This window comes from Chenopodium album, chromosome 10 (assembly GCF_948465745.1).
Source record: "Chenopodium album chromosome 10, dcCheAlbu1.1, whole genome shotgun sequence".
NCBI lineage: Eukaryota > Viridiplantae > Streptophyta > Magnoliopsida > Caryophyllales > Amaranthaceae > Chenopodium > Chenopodium album.
Window position 1 is genome coordinate 6,962,105 of NC_137843.1, and position 26,505 is coordinate 6,988,609.

General features: G+C 34.1%; 2 protein-coding genes across 3 annotated transcripts; one reads left to right on the forward strand and one right to left on the reverse strand.

The window, feature by feature from the left end:
• The first annotated feature begins 413 nt into the window (after window positions 1–413).
• On the forward strand, window positions 414–16,276 carry LOC145562099 (DExH-box ATP-dependent RNA helicase DExH6-like). The gene is made up of 14 exons (XM_081622277.1): window positions 414–761; window positions 3,466–3,556; window positions 3,724–4,042; window positions 4,188–4,262; window positions 4,805–4,849; window positions 8,215–8,305; window positions 8,447–8,505; window positions 10,428–10,571; window positions 12,190–12,242; window positions 12,574–12,607; window positions 12,775–12,864; window positions 12,997–14,001; window positions 14,275–15,366; window positions 15,444–16,276. Exons 1-14 carry the CDS (start codon window positions 629–631, stop codon window positions 15,768–15,770), a joined length of 3,558 nt encoding a protein of 1,185 aa, XP_081478403.1. The 5' UTR covers window positions 414–628; the 3' UTR covers window positions 15,771–16,276.
• Window positions 16,277–20,168: 3,892 nt separating this feature from the next.
• Window positions 20,169–25,966, reverse strand: LOC145563335 (U-box domain-containing protein 33-like). 2 transcript variants are annotated; one of them, XM_081623780.1, is made up of 9 exons: window positions 25,506–25,966; window positions 24,190–24,314; window positions 23,928–24,049; window positions 23,610–23,714; window positions 23,070–23,229; window positions 22,711–22,854; window positions 21,799–22,302; window positions 20,817–21,557; window positions 20,169–20,685 (listed from the first exon to the last, which is right to left on the reverse strand). In XM_081623780.1, exons 1-9 carry the CDS (start codon window positions 25,636–25,638, stop codon window positions 20,494–20,496), a joined length of 2,226 nt encoding a protein of 741 aa, XP_081479906.1. In that variant the 5' UTR covers window positions 25,639–25,966; the 3' UTR covers window positions 20,169–20,493. The 2 variants fall into 2 exon arrangements, with proteins under 2 accessions (XP_081479906.1, XP_081479905.1); XM_081623779.1 differs by lacking the exon at window positions 25,506–25,966 and adding an exon at window positions 24,417–24,618 and having other exon boundaries at window positions 24,190–24,308.
• Between the last annotated feature and the right edge of the window lie 539 nt (window positions 25,967–26,505).

Consider the following 26,505-nt stretch of genomic DNA (forward strand, 5'->3'; position numbering starts at 1 on the left):
GAAAATATGTGAAAGGGGATAAATATTATTTAAGTGAACACCATAAAAGAGAGAAATGATAAAATCATTTGAGTGAGATTTAAAATAAGAGAGAAAATGATAAAATATATTACGGAGTATAAAGTTACCCAATATAAAAGTAATGTATTTAAAAAAAACATTTATAAACAGAAAGTGATGTAAATGGACAAAAAAAAATGGACGGATTGTAAAAAGATACAAAGTATATCAAGATTTCAAGAGAATATACTATGGAGACATGGAGTACAACACTCAATTGCTTAACCTCTAGATTCTACAACGAAAAAAACAAAACAAAGATAGTGAAAGAAAAAGCTTTTTTTTTTCTTTTTTTTTATTATTTTTTTAATTTAAAAAAAAAGAAAAGAAAAGGTAAACTGAAAAATAAAAAGGGCTAGGGTTTACAAATGACAACAGCCAAAACCGGTGGGAGCATTGAATTTGTTCATCCTGAGCAACCCCGGTTATAAAGAGCGCGCCACCACTTTCTCCTCCACCTCCGCCATTACCGCCGCCACCCCTGCACCGTCCATACGCTGCTCAATTCTACTGCAACCGCCGTTAAATCTTCCGCAATTTTCTCTCTCATAAGATTCAAAGAGAAAAAATGACGAAATCATCCAAAAAGAGGCAGAAGTACGGCTCATTATTCGCACCGGAGCATACTGCCGGCGTCGATGAAATTGTCCGTATTAAAATTCACAATATTCTCGAACAGTTTCGTTCTTCTCATGATCAAGGTCCTCTTTTTTACCCTTTTATCTTCGCATATTTTTATCTATTTTGTTATACCCCATTAATGTTAATTAGTTGCTTCATTATATCTGTTGTTTGTTATGTTGTTTTATATATTATGGTTTTATAAATGGATTCTGAAATGTAGGTGTTGATTTGGCTGTTTAATTGTAGACTTTGAAGCTAGTGGTTGAAATGGGGTTGTTGTACTTAGCATGTTCATGTTGAAATGTTAATAGCTGGGAGTAAATGAAATTGAGAACTGAGAAGTATGCTCATTACCTCGTTAGCGGTTCAATAAGCGACTTTTTCGATTTTCATGCTTGATTTTGGTCGTTATGTTTATTAAGAATATGTCTGGAGGACTATATAGGGAAAATTTACAATGTATGAGTGTATAATGAATGCTACTATGGTAATTTACAGTGTTTATTGACACATTTTGAGAGACACTGATGTTCAGAACTTGTTCTCGAATGGAAAAAGTAATGCTTTATTATTACCTCTGCAATACAGTAATTGAATTAGAGGGGGTGCTGGGCTATGGTGACTTTGAAACTTATACATAAGAAAAAAGAAAGCTAGCCTGGTTTTTTCTTTCCTCGGAGTTTGTGGGTTATACAATTATTCTTCTGTGTTTGTCATACTAGATTGTAGGGCTTTGTTACATCAACATTTTTTGTCTTATTTGCTCTTTACCCTTGTTTAAAATCTGAGTGGAAGTACATATGAGTTGATTTGGGACATGAGGTTTGAACCTCTGTTATATCACTCTTGAAAGTAATGTTATCAGTTATTCATTCAAGTTTAATGAACACTTAAACAGAAAACACCACCGCAGCTTTACTTTCACCTCTATTAAGGGCTCTATGCTCATGCAAACCCAATTTCTACAATATCATTTTTTACTTTCTTCATCTAAGTCATCTTTGGCCTATATTGGACTCTTTATGATCTGCATAATCCTAAATTTTAGCTTCCTGATATTCATAAACTCCAACTTTCATCCGATTATCTGCATCTTAAATTATTTCTTAAGGTGTTTTACACATCCTTCTCACAATACACATTTTTGCTAGAGATATGCTATAGCTGCACACTTTGGTCAATATTCCTTATCCTTTGTTAAATCGGCTTAAGGTATTTACAACACTCATTTATGGGGAACTCCTTACCATTTAATTTCACTCATGCCAAGAGTAATCTAGTTAATTGTTGCTCTTCTAGTTAGCATTAAGTTAAGTCATTAACCTCTCTCTAAAACAAGATGCAAAAACACCTAATCTGCATACTTGACGTTGACAATTTGAATGTGAAACAAAGAGTTAGAAAAAAGTTGGTAAATTTAAGAAAGGTGGGTGCGGTAAGAAAGAGGGAGTAAAAATTGGGTTTGTGTAAGAAAAAAAATGGATAATATTTGGGGTAAAGGGGGGAAGATTATTAAAGGTACTTACTTAAATCAAAAGTAGTAGTGAGTAGAACACAAAAAAACATTGATAAAAAAATTGGGTTAAAAAAAGGAAAGTGGGTAGGAAAAAAAAAGTTAGTATGAATATCCCTCCCATTACTAACCCCATCTTTTTTCTTTCTCTTTTATCTTTACTTACCACACTCCACCACTATCACCATGGGGATTGGGGAATAAGGAAGAGGCAGCCAAAACGTACAGATGGAGGGAGAGTGAAGCCATGAAGGATTGATAATATAGGAGTAAAGTGGGTAAGGAATAAAATAGGAAATAAACTTTACTAAGCTACCTAAAATAGAAACGTGTCAAAAAATTCCCCAAAAGGAATATGTGTCAACTAATTTGGAGTGGAGGAAGTAAATTTTTTATGTAGGATTTTGTTAATAGCTTGTGTATTTTTACAATTCCTTGAAGAGTTAAAGTTTTGAAATTTACCTTTGATTCACAATAGATGCAACATTTTGATTTTTTTATTTGTCAAAAGACAAATTTGACCTTTAACTTGTTTATATATATCATTTATTAAAATGTTATAGAGAAATTACTAGTATATTTTGAAAATATACATTGGAAAGAATCCAACGATGATTTACTTATCATTATTAAATTTTTATATATAAGTAAAAAAACGTAGTAAAAGTTAATTAGTGAATAGTGTAAAAGTCACAATAATGGATATATTGTGAAACGGAGGTAGTAGTGTCAATTATAAATATTGGCGATTGTAATTTTGTATTGTCATTAGCATATATGTTATACTAATATTTGTGGATTATTTACAAATAAAATAGTGTTTTAATTGCAAATGTTAATTGATCATGAACATGTCAAATAATTGACTAGATTAGAATAATCCGGACTTGTTTGGACTCTGGACCAAAATTAGTTAGATCTGTTTTTTAACTCACCAAATTGGAAATTTCAGTCTTACTGGTTTTGGTCCAATTGGACAGGTGCTGAGCCCTAATTATCATTAGTCATTATTGTGAATAATGTTGTGGATCATCATGTACATAACATGATCATGGATGTTAACTTTGTTTAACTTCTTTGAGGAGTGACTATCACTCTGATAGCTTGACTGAACTTGTGGTTTGTAGTCACTAACTCACTACAAAGAAAACTGTAGTTTAGTTTATCTTGCTTTTACCATAAAATTTCCATACACTTGCTTTTCCCTGTGATATGATATCTTGAGGCTTTTGATAGACTAATGATAATTTTTTGTTATCGTTATGCAGTATATACTTTTGAACCTAACATGACTAACCATGAACGTGCTGTGGTTCATCAAGAGTCCAAAAAAATGGGCATGATTTCAAAAAGTTCTGGGTGAGTTCTTTTTGAACTCTGGAACTTGTTAAATCTGAGAGGAAAAATTCTCTTTACTATGAGGATAGTCTGAATGCTTCTTAAATGCATTGTTTATGGCCACTCCATTCTTCGCACTTATGGCTTTTGCCACTGCTCTTTTCTTATATGGGTATGATTCTTCACAGGAAAGGGAAACAACGGCGTGTTGCAGTATTTAAAAGCAAGCCAAAGTTAGAAAGCTCGGAGCAAAGGGAAAATCCTGTGATCACATTCTCAGATGAATCTAAAAGGGTTTTGAATGACCTTTTTATTCGTTATCCACCCGGTGAGGATGAAGTTGGAAAAGAATATTCTAATGGGCCCACTGATAATAATAATAATAATCCTAGGTCACGGGGTAAAAGAGAGAATATATTCTGTAAGCCTTTAATGAACAAGGATGAAATAGAAAAGCAGGTGGAGTTGCTCACGAGCAAGATACAGCAAAAACATCACTTGCAAGAGGTTCTTACATCTTGAAATTGGAGTTCTTACTTTTTGTTTATTAAACTCATGAAATAATATTGGTTCTTCACAGGTTTGAACTCTTTGTGTGTTGCATAAAAGTGATTTTTTTTTTTTTTTTTGTTTTGTTGATTGATGAACGCAGATATCTAAGAAAAGGTCTAAGCTTCCTATTGCAACTTTCCAGGATGTTATAACGTCAACAATCTTAACTCATCAGGTTTGTTGCTGTACAATAGGCAAATTAATACGTGAATGTGGTACATATTTGCATAATACAACAATACTAGGTAGCGGATTGCATACGTCTACCCAACCTCGTACTGGGGAATTTAGTAACATTTACAGTCTATTACATATTCTTACTGAGTATCAAAGTGTAGTAAATTCGTGTTTGTGGTTATTAATTATGTAGTCTGTTCTTGTGGTGAATATTAAATTTGAACTTGTAAAAGTAATCTCTAGTCTTAACACTTTGTATTCTCAAGATTCGAGTCATGGGTGCCATGAGTATGTTGTGTAATTTTGGTTGCAGAAAGTTGATCATTTTTACTTATTAGCAGTCATGTTTGCTATCAAATTGCTGATCACTGGCTTTATCTATGGGAATTTGTTCTGGCATGACTGTTTAATTTATATTCTATTATAATTTTATTATTTTTACTTTTTCAGCTATGCCAGTTCTTGGTTTATTATTTAAATGTCTAGCTTCCAGCTTGCAAATTGATTGGAAGTCTTACTAATGTCAATTTCTTAGAGCAGGTTGTGCTCATATCTGGAGAGACTGGTTGTGGGAAGACTACACAGGTAGCTAATTTTGCTTATTCTCACTGTAATTGTCTGAATTCAGTTATGTCCTCTACATTACTAGGTTGATGTCTGCACAAATTGACACTTAGAAGCTCACTTGATTTAAGTTTATGTCAAATCTGTTATTACTAAGATTACTTGGACTCAGCTAGAAGTAGTGTTTGACACGGCTATGTGCCTATGTTTCAGACACAGCCTGTTGATGAATGTTTTGCATGATTTTTGTATAAAATAAAATGTCCTAATATTTGCTATGGTTACTTAATATCCACCCATGTCTGAGTGTTGAGTATTTGCTATGGGCTTAATATCCACCCATGTCTGAGTGTTGAGTATTTGCTATGGGTACTTGTGGTGAAATGAAGAGTTGGAGTAGAGTAACGCAAGTTATTGTTATCTACAAATTTCATATTTGTGCTGTAGAGATTTTGTTCTTGTGTATCAAATGCTTGAGAGGAAATGAGGAATACGTGCTTTTCCTTTTTCTAATTTGTAACTTAACTCTAGGCTTGTTTTCCTTTTCTTTATTACTATTACTTCCCTTGGCTAATATGTGATGTGTATAGATGGGATTTTAGTTCAGTGATTTTGTCCTTGATCAACAGATCAACTAACTCTACTTTTTAGGGAAGCTAATTAATTTATAAGATATGATAGATTCTTTAGGTATATGTAAATATAGCTGATCTTTGCAGAATGCATGGAAATATAGAAGATTTATAGGAAGAAGTGCATTATGCACCCAAAAAGAGAAGATTGATCGTCTTGACTACTCTTGAGACACAAACCACTAGTTTAATTTTACATTCTACATGGTAGCCCTTGGTTTTTTCCTACCAAACTAACCATGGTTGGTATTAAGAAAAAACAAAAAAAAAAAAAACAAAAGAGGTTATCAAATCCAGGTAGCAAAAACTATTTCTTAATGTAATGAATACAATTGGAAATTTACACCATATCTAGTAGGTTTTCAGATATATTTGTGTACATCTTGCAACCCTACCTAAGATAACTTTGAATGCAATTGTAATTATCCTTAATGGTTTTACAATGACCCTCTTTTATGACGATCATTGCCAGTATATTGATTGATTAGAAAATTTAGGATTTAGGATTTAGAATGTAGTTTGAACGTAATACCCTAAAAACTTGCCTTATCACATAATTCAATGAGAAAGTAATCAGTTTCTCCACTAGGGGATAAATGGATAATGCTATTATAGTTTAAATGAGAAAGTGGATGCCAACTATTTCGGTTTTATTCTTTTTTTTGACAAACTTTTTTTTTTTTTTTTTTTACACGTTTTTATTCACAATATTTACATCTTAACACCACTCAATGTCTCCAATCATTAATAAGAATGATAATAAAAAGTTTATATTTGAAATATATACATTGAGACGAATCTAATAAGATTCCACTTGTGACATGACTATATTATTTCTCAAGTATAAAATATAAGAGGAAGTCAAAATAAATTATGTGAATAGTTACCAAAGGGTCCAAAGTCAAAACGTCTCAAATAATGTGAAACAGAGGAAGTACTTTATACGGAGTAATACCTTTTTCTTACACCCACACACCTTTTTACACATCTCTTTTTTTGTATCCACCTTTTTCTCATATCCATTTTCTTATTTTAAATTTTATTAGCGCACACAATGGAGGCGAACTACTCAATTCTTATTTAGTCAAATCGCATTATTTCCATTATTCAATACTCCCTCCGTTACGTAATAATTGCAACACTTTTTTTTAATGCCCGTTTCATAATAGTTGCAAACAATTTCTTATTTGGCAAGGACCCACTAACAATTAAATATGTCCCCACTAACTATACTTTATAATATGAAGTATAAAATTCCCCCTTTGGTCCTTATTCTCTACTTCATAAATATTCTAAAACTTTATGCAGTGCCTAGTGTTGCGATTATTACGAAATACAGGGAATATTAATGTACTTAGGGGCCGTTTGGTTCGCACGGGGTAATCAGAATGGAATGAACAAAGAGAATGGAATAGAATGGAATGAAAATACCTTATTTTTGCTTTATTGTTTGTTTTAAAAACAAAGGAACAAAGGGAAACAATCCTACCACCACACCACCACACATTTCATTAATTTTCCACCTTTTCCAACCACCAAACCCCTCACCGCCCTTCGTCGGCCCTTCCCCGCCCCTCGCCGCCCTTCCCCCGCCCCTTGCTGGCCACAACGCGGCTCATCCCTCCCTCAAAAAACCTCCCTTAGCAAGAAAAACCCTAAAAACTCTTCTTTCTCCCCGTAAAATCCATCGGCCAGCCCTAAACCCTAGGCGGAGGGTTGTGGGAGAGGTGGCTGATGGTTTTAAGGTGAGGGAAAAGCGTTTTTAGGGTTTTGTGGGGGGCTGTAGGATGTTTTACGGGGGAGGGGGCAGATTTGGGGGACAAGGGGAAGGGCGGTGACGGGCAGGGGAGGGGTGGAGGCGATGCGGCGACTGTGAGGGGAGGAGCGGCGGTGCGGTGGGTGATTTTCCGGTGTCAGCAGTTGTCGTTGTCGTTGTCGGTGGTGTTTGTAGGTAGGAAGGTGGTGATGTGGTGGTATGGTGGTGGCTGGGGAATGAGAATGGAAATACCTGGGGGGCGGGGAATGAACTTAGAGAGATTTGGGGGAATGAAAAGGGTAAAGGGAATGGGAGAAATGGTCTAACAAACAACAACAAAGGGAATGAGGGCAGTTGGTTTCCATTCCCTTTGATGATTATCCCCAACCAAACGACCCTTATAGTTATCATGGATCTATCAATCATATGTTAAAAGGTTATTATATCACCTATTACATAATTTTAGGCATTTTTAGGTAGACTAAAATTACACGAATACGATGAAAAATCTCAAGACCTTGTAGTTCTCTCCCTTTTTAATTTGTAATAATTTAGTCCCAATAAGGCTAGAAGACTAGGGATGAATGCTACTAGTTTTTAAAATGTCAGCAATGTTTCTCTGGATGGACAGGAAAATACTTTTGAAAAGCAAGCACTGTTCAGCAGCTGAATAGTGGATCAGCTATTCAGCTGGATAAGTATTTGGTGGATCTTTCAATCTTGTCTATCGTATAGTGTGAAGAATTTGAACTGGGACTGTGAAGCTAATATGGGGATGTCATGGGCTTAGAAGTTGTTATTGGGGTTCCAGATCTATCTTGCATCTTTAAAATATAAATTATGGTGACGAATGTATTGACTGGTTGTGTTTCAGACAGTACTTACATTAACTGATGTGCTGTGTCTGCTTCCTGATGTTATGCTAAAAGTTGATACAACATTGATCCTCTTTCTCTAGCTGATATTTGGTGGTTATGGCATCTGTTTCTATACCTCAGGTTCCTCAATATCTTTTAGATTCCATGTGGGCCAGGGGTGAGGCTTGTAAAATAATCTGTACTCAACCACGACGTATTTCGGCTATGTCAGGTCAGATTATCCTTTTATATTTGTATTTATTTGTTTATTTATTTATTCTTTGGTTGATTCACAAACCTTTGGCTGACAATATCTTTTTAGCTTATTTTGACTGATGATTTCCTTGCTTGCTATCACGCATATTTTTATTAGTTGCGGACAGAATTTCTCATGAAAGAGGAGAAAATATTGGAGAAAGTGTTGGATACAAGGTAAAATCTTAGAAGCTGTGCTATACATTCTCTCTCTCTCTCTCTCGCTCTCTCTCTTATATATATATATATCAAGGAAAAAATGGTTATGTTGACCTTTATTCCATTTATCTAAGGTTCACTTGTAAAGAGAAAAGTTTGATTTGTGCCTCGCGTAATGTACCACCTTTTAGTGAAAAAAATAAATTGACTTTAGTTAAAAAATTATATATTGTAGTTACAATTGCAATATCATGAAAATTAGTTTTGTTGCCAGCTTATGTTCTAATCTATTATTAAAGCGTTCCTACGCAAGGTTGTTTGTCACATAGAAATATAGAATCCCTCTCACGCACTCGCAATTTGTCATGAGAGAATACAAGTTAATCTTTATGATTGACAAATTTTTTCAATCTAGTGGCAATATTGTAAATAAGTGCACCTTGTTTCTACTCGTTGTCTTTTCCTTTTTGTTTTTGATGAGGCTAAAAGTTAAAGGGTGACATGGTGGAGGAAGGGGTTGGCTGGACATCGTTTTGGCAAACGTTTGAAAGTTGAAATTGCAGAACCCATGTGATTTAAACAACTCTCTCTCCCTCACTATATTTCCCCTTTGAATATTCTTTTGCAATTATTCATTTATTTACATGTGTATAAAGTAGGAAATTGGTTAATTATGTGTATTTTAATGAAACATTTTAATTAGCATAATCAGGATTGTATGATAAATATTCAATTAGTGAACTGATTGAATACCAATGATGAATTATGTTTGCATATGCTGCACCTAACAAAAATTTCCAGTGAATTGAAATCCCGTCAACTAGTTATAAAAAAAAAAAAAAAGAAAATCCACCAACTAGTATATTACGATCTCATACCTGTTCAACCAAAGTGAACCACAAATTAGGTAACTCTGCAATTATGGTTGATTGTAAGCAAATCAAAGGAACAGACAAAAATGGAAACCTCGTATGTTTGACTATATGCTGGATTTTTTTTAATTATTTATTTATTTATATTCATTTTTGTGCTTAGTTTTTCATTTGAAAGGTTCATTACCATATAATTGGCATTATGTTGTATGTTCATGCTAGTTTACTACTTATATTTGCTTCTTTCTATCCATATTAGTTTCTCTACTTATGGGAAACCTCAGCCCTGGGATTGTGTTGTTGAATGGTTTCATAAATTTTTTTAATATAATGCCATTAATGTATGGAGGAACACATTCCCGAAAATCTGTACGTAGCAATTTATGTGAAACTTCCATATTAAAAAATTTAGCAATTGATATAGAACAGAGGAAGTACATGGTATGAAACTTAGAGTGGCTTCTTTATCACTATGTTAGAGATTGTATTTTGGTGTCATGTCATAGTTGATGGTGGAAAGGATTCATGTCAACCTTTTTCTTTGAAATAGTGTGCAGCCATTTGTTATCTGTATGTATGCAGTGTGTAGTGTACTTCCTCAGTTTTCTTTTAAATGCAACACTTTGACTTTTACACTATTCATGTACCCCACTTTGACTAGATTTGTTGATTTATACTTTATTAATATCATTTTTTTTTTCTTTTTTTTATAATTCTTATATATTTAGTAATAAAAAGTGTTAATGATTGAAATAACACATTGACAACAATGACAAGCGTGTTATGAGAAGTATTGCATTTAAAAGAAAACAAAGGAAGTATAATTTTGTCAAACAGTGAAGTGACTTTGCCTGATAACAGATTTTGTGCAAGTTTAATGGGGATTAATTATCATTTTATTATAGCAGGAATCAATATACTGTTTGAATTGAGTGTGGAACACATCCTTGGTTGGAAAATTTGGCTTTGATGGGGACTTAAGACCTATTATGATGATTATATCGTTTGAAAATTCTGTAATAAGAATTTGCTACTGCATATAACTGACTCATTTATCTGCATTGGTAGATAAGGATGGATACCAAAGGTGGAAGAAATTCATCTATTGTATTTTGCACAAACGGAATCATGCTGAGGGTGCTTGTTTCTGGTGGCTCTAATGGATCCGAACCAGGAGCTGTAGATCTGTCTCAGATCTCCCACATTATTGTGGTAACATTTTCTTTTTCTTTTTTATTCTGGCAAACTTTGAAGGTGACTTCTTGTTTTAATTTCATGGGTTTTCCATCGTGTAGGTGGTAAATGTAAATGTTATGCTGATAGCTAAGTTACGTGTCTTGTGTTGGTCCCCAGTCATATAATGTTATAAGCAGTGCTAAAAAATATGTAGTTGAGTTGTGACTAAGGCACTGAGGTGTGCTCAAAGGATGGGTGCCTTGAGGCACTTTAACACAAGGGGCATTACCCTGATTCTGTACTTGAGTAATTGTAAATGACAATATAGTTAAAGCACTGTTTTATTTCTATTTCTTTTGTCCGACTTCTGCTTCTTGAAGCACTGTTAATTAAGTCAGCAAATGGCCCTTAGCTCCATTCTTTCTTCAACATTTTGTTTGAAATTTACCTGTTTGTGTATGGTGAGTGTTGAAATGTAGTTTCTACAAATGCTGATGCGGAAATAGGTGGTTTAACAATTGATTCGTATTCGTTTCTGGTTCCTAAACAGAATTAAAACTTTGTGGAAACAAACTCAGAATAAACCCAGCTGAAGAGTATATAATCCATTTTTTTCTAAGTTCTACCAAAGGTTTTTTTTCATCTATCTACCTTTCCTTTCTCCGTCTTTCTATTGGTCTCCCTCAAATTTTCACTTTGCTTGATGATTTATTAAACATATACTCTCAATCTCATGAAGATGCTAATAGAAATAACTTTGCGAAATATCATTAGTTTGACCTCATTTCATTTATGAGACTACTAAACTAGGGAGACTTATATTCATTGCCCCATTAAAGTATTGAACTTAAGGGATTTAAAGAGCCAAGTAAAGACAATTGGTTAAGAATTTGATGCTAAACTACTAAATTATGCTTAATTAAAAAGCAAACAAGCCATATAAGAGTCAAAGCCTAGGGCAAGGGCTAAACCACTCAAATTGATCATGAAAATGATTAAACATGAGAAAATAGAGGGCTGGGGATAATATTAGGGGAAGTCCACGGTAGAACCTAACTACACTTTCAAGCTGGATGGGAAAAGTTAAATTATAAACTATAACTCTTATGATCAAGAACACAATTCAAGCAATTAAATTGATATGCATGAGGACAAAAACTAAATCCCTTGACTAGAAAAATGGGGACTAAACATGCTTTCAGAAAGTGTTAACTGAACTGATTATCTTCCTTGCTACTATAGTTCTGGTTAATTTATGATGAGTTAGTCTTGGAGTATAGGTACTCTTCCAGCTATGTCCTTCACTATCAATGGATAAAAGGATTCTACGACTTTATTAAGCTTGATACTAGTGTGCACTTTTGAGTAGTTTCACTGCTGTGTTCACCTGTATTTGATTTCTCTGTTGCTCTAATCTGGTTAGATGTAAGACTTTAGAAATACAGGATATCTAATCATGTGTAATTGTACCTGATATATTAAAGAATCATGCAACTGCTTAAGTGCGCTAGTTTTGATTGTAGCTAATCAACTCTTAGTATTTACTTTTATGTTTTCAGCTGATGATCTTTTTCAGCATTTCAGTTTGGCTACTAAATCTGATTTTCCCCATTTAATATATTTTCCTTGTCTTGCTGCTTGTTTTCACTCATAGGATGAGATTCATGAAAGGGATCGATACTCTGACTTTATGCTTGCGATCCTCAGGTATTATGCAATTTGAATCTTCAACCTTTTTTTTTTTGGTTGTTGTGGAGAAGTTATTCTAATTCTTTCATAACTCACAACTGGAGGTAAATAACCAGTGTGTGCATCCACATCCCACGCCCCATGGCCCCTCATCCTTTTGCTTTCTATCTAAAAACAATTCAAGTTAGTGGATAATTATTATTTTTATTATTATTATTTTGAAGGATTTAAGTTAGGGAGTTTGTTAACCATTGGTTTAATTGCACCGTTTTTCTTTGTATTTCATGCATCTCTCTCCCTGTATTTTAATTTGGTTGATCAATCTGCCTATGTTTGCCCTTGCATGCAGAGACTTGCTTCCAACCTATCCACATCTACGCATGGTGAGTAATTTTAGATGATGTATCCTTTTTTTTTTTTTTTTTTTTTTTGAAAACTAGATGATGTATCTAGTCTATATTAATCTCTCTCTTTCCTTTTTTTATTTTTTTTATTTTTTTTATTTAATTTATTTATTTCTATGTTCATATACTTTATCTGAAACTTTCAGGTACTTATGAGTGCTACACTTGATGCTGAAAGGTTTTCTCATTATTTTGGAGGCTGTCCAGTTATCCGTGTGCCCGGATTCACTCATCCAGTATGAGTTTGTTTATATATATTTCTACTGTTTCTATGTTATTTTTTCTTTCACTAACGCTGTACTATTGCTGCTTCTTTGCTTCTGAATGCCCTTTTTTACCCCTTGTCACCCTGTGTATCCTTGTTTCAGGTCAAAACTTTTTACTTGGAGGAAATTCTGTCCATATTGAGAACTCCAGACAAGAACCATCTTAACTCTAGTTTGTCTAGTCAAGTGACTGAAGAGGGCAGCTTGAGTGAGCAGTCTCGTATGGCACTAGATGAGGCAATTGAGATGAGTAGTTCAAATGAAGAATTTGATACTCTCCTAGAATTGATTTCTTCAGAAGGAACATCCAAAGTTCTGAATTACCAGCATTCTTTAACTGGAGTGTCCCCGTTAATGGTATTTGCTGGTAAGGGAAGAGTTGGTGATATTTGTACACTTCTTTCCTTAGGTGCAGATTGCCATCTGCAGGCCCATGATGGGAGCACTGCTTTAGATTGGGCTAAGCGTGAAGACCAATCTGAAGCTGTAGAAATCATTATGAAACACATGGTTGATAGCTCTTCGAGCTTAGTGGAAGAACAGCAGTTGCTTGAAAAATACATGTCAACTACTAATCCTGATTTTATCGATGTCGTCTTAATTGAGAAGTTGTTGAGGAAGATATGCATGGAGTCAGAGAATGGAGCTATTCTTGTTTTTCTTCCAGGATGGGAAGATATAAATAGGACTCGGGAGACTTTATTGGCTAATCCATTTTTCAAGGACTCCCATAAGTTTGCAATTTTCTCACTTCACTCTATGGTTCCATCAGCTGAGCAAAAGAAAGTTTTTAATCGGCCACCTGTAGGTTGTCGTAAAATTATCCTTTCGACTAATATAGCCGAGACTGCCATCACCATCGATGATGTTGTCTATGTCCTTGATAGTGGTCGAATGAAGGAGAAAAGTTACGATCCATACAGTAATGTGTCAACCCTGCAATCTTCTTGGACTTCAAAGGCAAGTGCAAAACAACGAGAGGGGCGTGCAGGCCGTTGCCAGCCTGGCGTCTGTTATCATCTCTATTCAAAACTACGAGCAGTCTCCTTTCTGGATTTCCAGGTGCCTGAAATAAGGAGAATGCCAATAGAGGAACTATGTTTGCAGGTACCATCTTTCTTGGATAATGTGTGTGATTTTTAAGACTCTTTTGAATTATATGGAGTCCTAGCTTGCTGATAAGTTGAGCAGTTAAACTTGTAAGTATTCAAGTTTGCGTTTTTTTAATATGTGTGTGTGTGTGTGTGTGTGTGTGTTGGGGGAGGGGGGGTGTTGCTGTTTACTTTGGACTGTTAATTCTAGACATTTTAGCATTTTGATCACCTTATGTATTTTTGTAAAAGTAGTAGAGTGAACCCTATCATGTGATATTTGTAACAGGTCAAGTTGCTTGATCCTCATTGTAAAGTAGAGGATTTTTTGAAGAAAACACTAGATCCTCCAGTATCTGAGACAATAAAAAATGCTATTACTGTTCTACAAGAAATTGGCGCGTTGTCACATGATGAGGGATTGACAGAATTAGGAAGGAAACTGGGTTCATTGCCTGTGCATCCATTAACCAGCAAGATGCTATTCTTTGCTATATTGTTGAATTGCCTGGATCCTGCCTTGACGCTTGCTTGTGCAGCTGATTATAGAGACCCCTTCACTTTACCTATGTTACCCAATGAAAAGAAAAGAGCAGTTGCAGCAAAAGCAGAGCTTGCGTCATTGTATGGAGGAAATAGTGATCAATTGGCGATTGTTGCAGCATTTGACTGCTGGAGGAATGCAAGGAAAATGGGTCAAGAATCACGGTTTTGTTCTGAATATTTTGTGTCGTCGAGCATTATGCATATGCTGTCTGGTATGCGTAATCAACTTGCAAATGAGTTAAGCAGGACTGGGTGTATACCAGATGACATATCAAGCTGTAGTATGAATGCCAGGGAGCCGGGCATAATTCGTGCAGTTATTGTGGCTGGCATGTACCCGATGGTGGGAAGGTTGCATCCACCTGTTAGGAGGGGTAAAAGGCTGACTGTGGAGACTGCTAATAGTGGTTATGATAGAGTTCTATTACACCCACAATCAATGAACTCAAAGTTATTTATGAAGAATACTGATGAGCTAGCTCTACTCGTATATGATGAGGTAACTAGAGTGGATGGGTCTTTGCACACAAGGAACACTACTATTATCAGTCCAATTCCTTTATTATTACTTGCAACAGAAATTGTTGTGGCACCTGCAAGGGACACTGGTGATGATGATAGTGGAAGTGATGCTGCTGGTGATGAAGATAGTGATGAAGGTGAGATGGAATGCCTTGAAAAGAAAAATGAAAAACCGGAAGACAAGGTCATGTCATCACCTGAAAATGCTGTTACATTAATTGTTGATCGCTGGCTGCCCTTCGTATCAACAGCCCTTGAAGTTGCTCAGATTTACTGTTTGAGAGAGCGGTTATCTGCGGCTATTCTTTTCAAAGTAAGTTGTATTACTTTTCGATTGCATCCTCGTATATTTCTTGTGAAATTTTATTGACCACCTCACATATGCTTCAGGTAACATACCCAAAAAAGGTTCTTCCTCCAGCTCTGGGAACATCCATTTATGCAATTGCTTGTGTTCTTGCATATGATGGGATGACGGGAGTTTCAATACTCAAGGAATCTGTGGACACTTTGACTTCAATGGTACATAATGCTGGTATTGGTAATTCATCTGCAGAACAGAAGAAGGCAAATCCCGCTGCAAAAAGTTTCCTCATATCTCTATTCAGCTACAGTACTCAATATCATGAATCTTCATCGCAGCCTGTGCAAGTGCAAGCAAAGAAACACTCGTCAAAACGACGACGCGGCAATAAGTCCGGCCAAGGAGGGCCGTAAGGATGATGTTATACAATTTTTGTGGGGTAATGTTGTAATACTGATACCGCTCCTGAAGCGGGTTTTGAGGAGCTGTCGGCCTGTGGCAGAGTTGATGAATATCTTCAGCCTGTTTTGGTTTAGTGGCTATTGTGCTGCATTTGTTGAGCCTTATCTTATGCCTGATTGGAAGCTTAAATTATGATGGGATGGTATAATGAGCTCAACCTTTGAATTTACGGAGGAATCTGCGCGGCCCCCTATACTAGGTTTTCATACACCAAAAGTTCTGTAAATAGTTCGTTGTAGTACTGCAGGTCTGCAGTGACCCCGAATATCTTGTTATTTTTTTCCTGATGTAAAGTATTTTGCTTACCACAAATTAATGCGAAGGAGGTAGAGCATTTTTGAGTTTATGCAATGGCAATTAGTCTCCATATTTTTCTAGCTTTCTGATTATGAATTTAGTACTCGTATTAACATTATCAATTTTACTTCAATGAATGGATTTCTTATTTCATGTACAATCTAATTCCTCTATTATTTTTTTTTTTTTAGTTACATCATTTGGAGTTTTACGCTTGTCAATGGAAATTGATGTTCATTAATAACTTTGATTTGCTTTAAGTTTAGTAAAAAAAATATAAAAATTTGAATTAGAAAAACATAAATCAAGACGAAGCTAATAAGACTTTATACAACTATTTTTTTTTTTTAAACAAAAGTATAAAACACAAAAGACTATCAAAAAAGATGTATGAACAGTAAAAAGTCTAAACGGTGATAGTTTAAAAAAACAGAAAAATTATATAAAATGCTGTAATTTGGGGGTGTCTTATACTCAGCTCGAATGCGCAAGGATAGTTAGGATTAAGCAATTCCAAATATTACCGGATTTAACACTCAAATAAAACAGAAGGCAAGCCATGATATTTTTTTTTAAAAAAAAAAATTAATTTTTACTAATTAATGGTAGCACTAAATTATTACAATAATTCACGCAACTAACCAAGAGTGTAGCTAAATATAATTCATAATACTTTTAAACATTGTATGAAATTAAACAACCCTAACAAATAATAATCAAAACATCTAAGAATTGGATGAGTAAGCTAATAAGAATTAATTTGGTAACACTTGATTCAATAACAGAAATTAAAGAAACCCTAACAAGTAACAAACGTACCTGATAAAACTAAAACTTATAATAATCAAATAATTAAATAAACAACCCTAACAAATAATAATCAAAGAATTAATTGAATGATGAATAAACTATCCTGAATAAATCTCCAGCATACATGAGACCGATTGATCAATAATCTTGAACTAATTAATTAAAGTTAATCCTCCTAATTAAGTGTATTTATGGCCTATTGCAGTTCCAAACAGCATGACGGGTTTGGCTTTGATGATGACAAAGTGAAGAGCGTTGTTGTGTCGAAACGTTGCAAGAAGAATGTAATCATCTTGTTGTAGTCCATTCTCCTTCTTCAGTTTAGGCCACTCCCGTCTTTTCCCGGACTTCAAAACGTACTTAAATCCGGGATCCTCGTTGTTGTTGTCGTCGTTGTTGTTCTTCTTCTTTTCTCTATCAACGAAATAATTCCATCTACTCAGGGGCATCTCGTACACGAACGATCCCATGACGACCTTGACGTTGATATCCGCCTTTTTAAGAAGCTCTTTCTCTTCATTTGTCAGAAACGACGCGTCAAGCTTTTTTAGTGAACCTGCCGGGAGGGCTAATCGTGCTCGTTGAGGTGCCATATCAGTCGGAGTCATTCTCTTTTCCATTATTACTTTCACTTCGCTTATATCTTCTTTATTGTATCCCAAATTACGCCTCACATGCTCGATTATTGATGCCTTAGTAGCATCATTATTGTGATCAACAAAACATAATTTATTGTTAGGCTTCTTGATCATCTTCATCTTCTTAGGTTTGCTGTTGTTGTTGTTGCTGATCACGTACACGGGGTGTTTCGAGGCCTCGGGTTGTTTGTTGTGGTTGTTTAAAGGGGGTTGGTGTTGTTGTGGTGAAGGTGGTTTGGCAAAGGTAATCTTTAAGTTGAAATTAGGGCTTCTCATAATGTAACACTCTCTTTGTATCTTGGATTTTGGTTCTTCATCATCTTGGGTGTTTGGATTTGTTAGTAAGGAAGACGAGGTTGTAGCATTATTGTTTCGTTTCTTGTTGATGATGGTGGTGGTGTTTTCTTGGGTTTCTGATTTCTCCATCGAAATCGATTGAGAAAGAAGCTAGAAGGATGAACAATTAAGGGAGAATGATTTCAAGGGAATGAAGGTAGCTATAATGCGTAGAAACTGAATATGAATGTAGAGTTTGGGATGATGTAGGAGTGAACAAACTTGGCGAGCAAGTATCCTAAAATATCTAATTGTAGTAGGAAATCAAATCCAAAGATTTTGTTAGTTGGAAAACCTTGATTATGATACACAGATACTCTAATATTTTAGGAAACTTATTAGTTTGGAAGCTAATAGACTACGAGTAGTATTAGCTAGATGAGGTTTGTTTATAAAAAAATCTGATCTTTTACAATGTGACGATATAATCTTGATATTTACTCGGCTCATTCGTAATTAAATCTTGCAAAACCCTTCCTAGATTGTACTTGTATTACAAAAAAAAGTTAGGTTTATTTGAAAGTCGTGATTCTAATTGTAATTTTATTTTCGATGCAAATTCTAATTGTATGTTAATACAATGAAAGTCCCACCCCCTATCGAGCTCAATTTGTTTAACTTATAATTATATCAACTCTATTTTCTATTTTATTGTTTACCATTCTACCAGATGAAGCTCGTGCGATGCACGGTTTATTTGTATTTTATACAAAAAAATATTTTATGTATTTATGTGATAAAAATTATTATTTTATTCTTGTACATCTTACATCATTTAATATTTTTTATTTTAAAATTAGTTGTGAATTTGCTCTCATTCGTTATACTTCATATATTAGTAATACACTCATACTCATAATGTCAAAAGATAATATTTTAGATTCAAAAAATTTTAACTCTAAAATCTCATTTGCCAATTTTGATTATGTAGCACTTGAATTATTTAATTTTTTTTTAAAAAAAATCACAATTCTGTTATTTAATTGGCTATAACTAAAAATTTTAATCTTACATAGCATGTTAAAAAATCAAAATCATACGCAGCGATCTAAAAACACGGAAAAACTCCCCTTTATATATATTTTCTCTCATCGTAAAACTCCCCTTTATATATATTTTCTATTATCGTAAAGGGAGAAAAAGATAGTTAGTGGGCCCCACATGACGTCACATTTGAGTTAAGAGCCAAGTAGGTGGGAAGTTTTGATATTTTGAAAATATTTTGTGGTAAAATTAAAAAAAAAAAAAAACTGTAGGTGGTAATTGTTAAAACAGCAACAATTGTAGGTGGTAATTTGTCAAATTTTCCTATAATATAATATATTTAAAAAAAAATTATAATATTATAAGAATTTAAGGTAAAAATAAGGATTTAAAAAAAAATAGTAAAAATAAGGATAAGAATATGATGCCAGTATCTCATTTAGGCGGGAAATTTTTGACATGTGTACTATGTGAAAAGAGGATAATGTGGTTGTTATTATAGTAACATTTATATATGTGTAATAGATTCATAATTATATATTATAAAGGCTAATATGATTAGTCTAATACATTACTATAAATTTTTAAGATAAAATTTATTTTTAGAAAAATTATAACTTTGTAGTGTAAAAAACTTGTTTTGGCCATCAAGTTCAGAAATTAAGAAAAAAATAATCATAACTATTCGATTTTAATTGCTTCGTATGTAGTAGAATTTGTAATAAACACTCGGATGTACTATACACCCAACTAAGTTAAGGTTAGTTTTTGCCCTTCATTTGATGATAAAATGAAAAACAACCTTCAAAATGAGAACAAATACTCATGGGTGTACGATATACCCGAATGTATATAACAACCTCTCTATAGTTACAATAACAAAAATAACAAAAATAAACCCCCCTTACTTGGAATATAATTAAAGTACACACTATAAGGTGTTACAATACGGTCATTTACAATTTTAAGTCCCTTACGTATGTGACTTTTAACCTATATATATATATATATATATATATATACTATGAAGAAACTATTATAAAAGAGCCACAATATAATATTATAATTAATGGTATTCTAATACGTAGTAGTAGTACAAATTAAATTTTAAGGGGTATTATAAAGAGTCGCGATCCTAGTTGATCGAGTACCACTAACCACTTAGCTTTCAAGGATCAACATTTCTGCAGGTTCTTTTGCAATTAAGTTTGCTAAATTCAAGCTTATGTTGCTTAGTTATCTATAAAACAGTAATCATTATGCATGCTCATTTAGACCAACAACATTACAAATCATTAATACAAATGAATTGTTACAGAAAACAAATTATAAGCCACCAATTACTATACAATAGGATTTCCTTAAAAAAAATATATCAACATACAAATGATTTGTTGCAGGAAGCAAATAAGCCACCAATAACTATACAACAGGTGATCAGGATTTCCCCTCTTGTGTAAGCGTCCTAATGTTTCTTTTACTTACCTTTAAAAAAAATGCCTTGAATTACTATACAATGTAGTGAACAATTACCTACAAAAGAATGCACATCAATTCTGTACAAAACATCAGAAACAAACTTTTTTGGGGTAGACATGACTGAGATAACCTAAACAAGATGGTGCTGTAGTAGCCACTCCTGAATTGCAGATCGCAGAGCACGATTAGGAGTAAGATTATGATTACTGAGTTTTAGGTTAGTCATTGGTGAAGTATTACTACCACTCTCAAACCACCCTCTTACAGCATCTGCTTCATATGTAAATCCATCAGCAGCAAAATGTGGATCCCGCATTATATCCTACACGTTCAAGTTAAGTTCATTCAATGAAAGATATCTGACAAATGTGTCAAAGCGAGTTGGATAAAATTTAAAGGGTAGACCATAGACTTATGCTGCATATATTTCTTCAAGCTACGAAAAATACAAACCTGAAAAATGGGACAAATGAAATAGGATGGTATTTGATCTCCACTGACAGGCTGCAGAGGACTAGAAAAGCTCTCAGTTGAAGTTATCACTGGGTTAAGCACTCTCCAAATCTCCGAACCAAGGTTTGGATGGTCTTTTGCTTTTATGTCACAGCTTTTCAAAGCCATATGAGCAAGTTGTTGAGCTCGTACAACCGGCCAGTCACCAGCAGCAGGATCTAATATGCTATGGAGATAATCATTCTCCAGAGCATGTTGAACCTCTTTCACTATATTCAGGGCAGGTCTTCCAGTTAATAAGCGCAGCAATATAATTCCGAAAGAATATACATCAGATTTAAGGGAAAGAAGTCCATCATCTAGAGACTCAGGGTCGATGTAAGAAGTTCCCATTAATTCATCAGTTGTGAGAGTCTGCTTGTTGTTAGAAATAATATGGCAGAAACTGAACCCACTGAGCTTGCAGCTGAAATAGGCGTTCAGAAGTATATTTTTTGGTTTTAAATCACTGTGTATAATGCTGCAAGGTTGGATAGAATGCAGGAAGTTAAGGGCTGAGCACAATTCAATGACTATCCGAATTCTTGTTTGCCATGGTAACGGGGGAGTGTTGTCTTTGCAATTCAGTCGGTCTTCAAGATTTCCATTGGGAAGATACTGATAGATGAGAGCCAAGGAGTCATGGCATGCACCAATGAGACTCACCAGGTTTGGATGGCGCAACTTGCTTAATACATCAACCTACAAGCAAAGTACAAATTATGCAAACGAGGTAAGCAACAGTTCAGAAGTGTTTTACTACTATTACTATGCTTATAATCTATTCGCTACATACACTCAATAATAGTTTCGTACAATCAAAGTAGTTTCTCCAAAAATTCTTTTATAGTCCAAACTCTTCACAGAAATGATTTTACAGTTAATGATCATCAGAACAAAATATCTCTAATTACAAATAAAGAGTAGTAATTAATTTTCTCACCTCATGTTTGAACTCTGCATTACCCTGCAAGCTATCAGGTTTAAGTATCTTTATTGCAACTTCAGTGTTATGCAGGCAACCTTTGTATACAACGCCATTGTCTCCTTCATGAATTATCAATGATGGATCAAAGAACATAGTAGCTTCTCTGATATCTAACTGGGAGAACTCACAGGAAAACAAAGGAACATTTGAACTAGATGGCTCCTGGGAAACTTGTTCCTCCAACACTTGAACTCCTTCAGCAGAATCATCATCCGCAGATAGGTATACATCAAGAGTATCATCATAATCCATTGGCACTTTATCACATTGCTTCTTTTTCTTCTGCAAAATTTCCGCGAAGAACATTTTCTCTTCTTCTTCGTCATCCTCAATTTCAATTGATAAGAACTCACCAGCTGCTGCTGCTTGGTAAAGCACCTTTATACCTTCATGTATCTTGAGCTGTAGATCGTTAATTTTCCCCTTCATCTTATTTAGCTTTTCTTCAGAAGCTTTCAACTGCATACATGTAAGTCGATAATAAAATAAATCAATAAATAAAATCTTCAATGCAGTGAAATGGAAAAAAAAAATGCACTAAGTCTACACCAAACTGCTTTACAAACAAAGTAAGCTGTTAGATTGATATATTATGTGAATGTGATAGGGTCGTCTCAAGCCTCTAAAAAAGGGAATTTCTTCAAGGATGACAAACACAAATTCAGACAAATCATAATGATATAATCTTGGCTGTTGTTAGTGTCTCTGACTGAATAGAATGCTAGCTTTGTGAGAATCTATAGAGTTTTCAATTTTGATCTCCCATGATAAACTAAAACAAAACAAAACTTAGTAGAATCTCTGGTATTCCAACCAACAAAATAGTTGTTCGTTGTTTCAAGGGAATAGAATATGTTTGAAACTTACCTTGTGAATTGCCTTCATGGCCTCATTCTCAGCTTTCTGCCGTCTCTCTGAATCTTCGCAAGCTTCTTGTTGTCTTACTTCTTCAGCTTGTGCTAAGGGTTGCTGAAGTTGATCATACGAATCATTGTCTATGATATATGGTTGCTGAAAAGCAAAGATTCAGAAGGTTTAATAGAATTTCAAGCAAAAACGTAATACTTAAGTTCATTTTATTTATTATTGAAAAATCCTTAAGAAAGATCAACTTTTAACTTTCCACACAAAATATTTGAATCCTTTATCCCTTTACCCACCAAAAGTTTAAGTCCTCAGCAGTTGATGACTATCTTTAGTAATAGAAACAGGGGCTGAATGCCTACCAGCACAGTAGCAGGTGACAAATCATGATGTATGTTTTGAGACAACGGTGATGAAATACCAGCTGATTCAGCTGATGGTAAATCGATATATTGTTCTGAATAACTCAGTCTGTTCAACTGATTTTCTTCCAGATGCTGATTTAGTTGCCTCATGGCTTCCCTGTATCCACTTGTTGAAATCAATATCTTGCAACCACTAATATTGATCTCATTAAAAAGAGGAAAAGGCATGTTGTTGCTCTAAACTTGGTTAATCATGTCACATATATCCCTAATTCTGACAGGTTCAAATAATGTGACAACTGATTCCAGTTCGAGAGAATACAATCTTAGGCTTATTTTTATATACACAAACAAACTATCCTAAACCTTTCTGCAAAATTCTCAATACTCACCTTGTACAGTAATTATGACACCATACAAACAAAACAATTGAAAAGATTTAAAGCTAGTACACACAAAATCATCAATTTCAAGTAACACTGAATCTGTAAGACTATGAACACATTGTAAAATTATTTTCCAAGTAGTAAAATATACCTCGTATATATTAGACGACTTTTGTATACAAACCAGATGTGACAGAAATCAGGAGCCTTATTAAGGACTTCATTAGACTTTTCTGAGGTGGGTTTTGGTTTTATCCTGCAGTATCATGGCAACAAAACAGGATATTTTAGTCTATAGATTGAGTTGTGTCAAAACATGTTTAACATAATATAGTTCTTCTCTTGATATAATTCCTCGAATTTGGCCAATAATATGTTAAGTTGTTATAATATAATCCATTCCTGTAAAATTATAGATATCAAAACAGAGAAAAAAATGTGAAAGTGCTTAGCAAATTTGTGTCAGAACCTCAAAAATCTGCTGTTGGCTCCTGCACCCATAACCAGTTTCTGTATCCCTAACTGAGATATGAGTTCCAAAATCCCATCAGTTACAGACTCTTTCTCGATAATTATTTTTTCAGACGGAACCTGTCAAAAGGATAACAGAAATTCCATATTATTTAGCTCATTCTTTAATCCAGCAATATATCTATGAGACTACGACTATTCAACTTCTACCTGGTGCTGTTATTATCTGAGAGTTAGACTTGGGTATAAGAAGATCATACCTGCTTAAGGGCAAACATATTAAGAGAATCATCTAACATTTCTTCAACCTTTTGTCTTTCCAATTCTTGATTGACCTCCACTTCTCTGACTGTCTTTAAAGGAGATCGAAAACCATATCCTACATTCAGATTGGATCATCAAGAAAAATGAAAATCCAAGCAAATAATTGAAAAAAAGAAACACCAAATCGAAAAGCTAAATTACAAATGAATGATTTTATAATTACTTGTTTGTTGGCGAGTCTTTTGGGTAGGCACATGAACATGAACAACGCAAATGGTCTCCCCATTCCAAAACTTAAAAGCCCAGTTTAGAACTGATTTTCTATCCTCACCCTCTTCTTTCCCAACTGCCACATATAGCTTGTTTTGATCATCCATAATTAGAAGACAAGAAATTAGTAAAATTCAACTGAAATAAACTTAATAGATCAGACGAGCAATTAAGTTGCCAAAGTCATAGAGTTTAATTAGGGTATTAAAATATCAATTCAGATTATTACAACGAATATTAGTACTATTTCAACAATAAACTGGACTACATTGATCTAGTCTATATGCATTTAGTGGATAGTGACTCCGTTGACAGAATCAGTCATCAAATCTCCTGTAAAAATGACAAATGCAATTTATATTACAGAGATATGCTGATATGATGCATATAGAATGGACTATATGGACTAACTCCCTAACTAACCACCACCATTGTCGGACCCACTTTCACCACACCGAACAACACAATCACCCATTGCATACTCAACTTCATATGTGAAACGATGAAATTAATACTATATGGATTTCCAATGACCTGAAATCATTGTATGGATCAAAATTGGCTTTTACAAACTAAATTTGATTATATTAATTTATGAGCTCTTAGATTCTTCCATATACCCAATCCAAGTTCAGGGAGATTCTTATTATGAGCAAACTGGAATAATTTATTAACAAAGTTGAACAAGTCATCATACACATGATTGCTACACCCTGCAAGCAAAAGATATGCCTTTGATTGCTACACAATATAATGATTTAAAAAAAAAAAAAAAAAACATCTCTACTTAAGAACCCTCAAATCACATCCATGCTGTACATAATTCAAACAATGCCTGATTTTAGTAAAGGAGAAATGGCAATCTAAGGTAGGTCAGATGAATAACTGTTGGTGCTGCTGAAGCCAATCCTGAATTGCAGATCGTAGAGCTCGGTTAGGAATAAGTTTTTGGTCATCAGATCAAGTTCAAGATTAGTCATTGCAATTGCAAAAATCGCCAACAAAGTATAAAATTAAAGGGAACAAATTTAATTTTACTTAAGAATCATTTGGGCAGGAAAATGAATATGAATTACACAAAAAGTAACCTTTCTTGGAATTTTTAAAGCCCAATTTAGAGTTGATTTTCTATCTTCAATCTCTTTCTCTACAACTACATATAGTTTGTTCTCCATAATTTTTCTGCTTCTCTAAAATTGTGAAAACTTAACTAAAATTCTTTCCCCCTTAAATGCAAATTTCCACTCTTTACAAAGAAATTAAGAATTACGACCCAGAACAAATTCTTGGTAGAATTTAATTGAAAACGAACTCCAAAGAAGATGAAATTGCCAAATCAAAGCAACAAAAATTAGGGTTATAAAAAAATATTCAATCGGTAAATTGTAAATTCAGATAAATTACCTGAGAATTTGATAAATTACCTGAGAAGTCTGTAATTAGTCGATAGTGACTGAATTGAGTCAATTGACCGGTCAAGCTCAAGAAGGTTTGTTAGGCCGATTTTTTTGGTTGACTGAGGCACCTAATCTCTTCGGAGTTCAATTCCTAATTTTCTTGTTCAGTTTAATAAATTAGAACAAACCCTGGATTTCGATGAGTTGTGGTTAATTTCACCTAATGGCATTATTGGTGAATAGAGATGAACTTAAGCAAATGAGTGAAATACAACATATTGGCATCAATATAATCAATTATTTATTTATTTATTTATTTTTTAATCTTGTAACTCATATATTGATATACTAATCAATTAATTGTTATATATATGAATCACTTATTTATTAGAAATTATTTTATATACCTGGGTGCACGTTGCACCAAAGAATACTTTTTACTCATTTTGATGATTATTGCTCATTTTATCATCAAATGAACAAACAAATACCCTCGGGTGTACCGTACACCCGGGTGTATATAACAATCACTCCTTATTTATGAACGTTCTAGATGACTTTTTGATAAAATCCTGAAAGGTGTGCTGGCAGCGCGTGAAAATACAAAATCATTCTTGATTTACTTACGTGAAAAGACAAAATCAT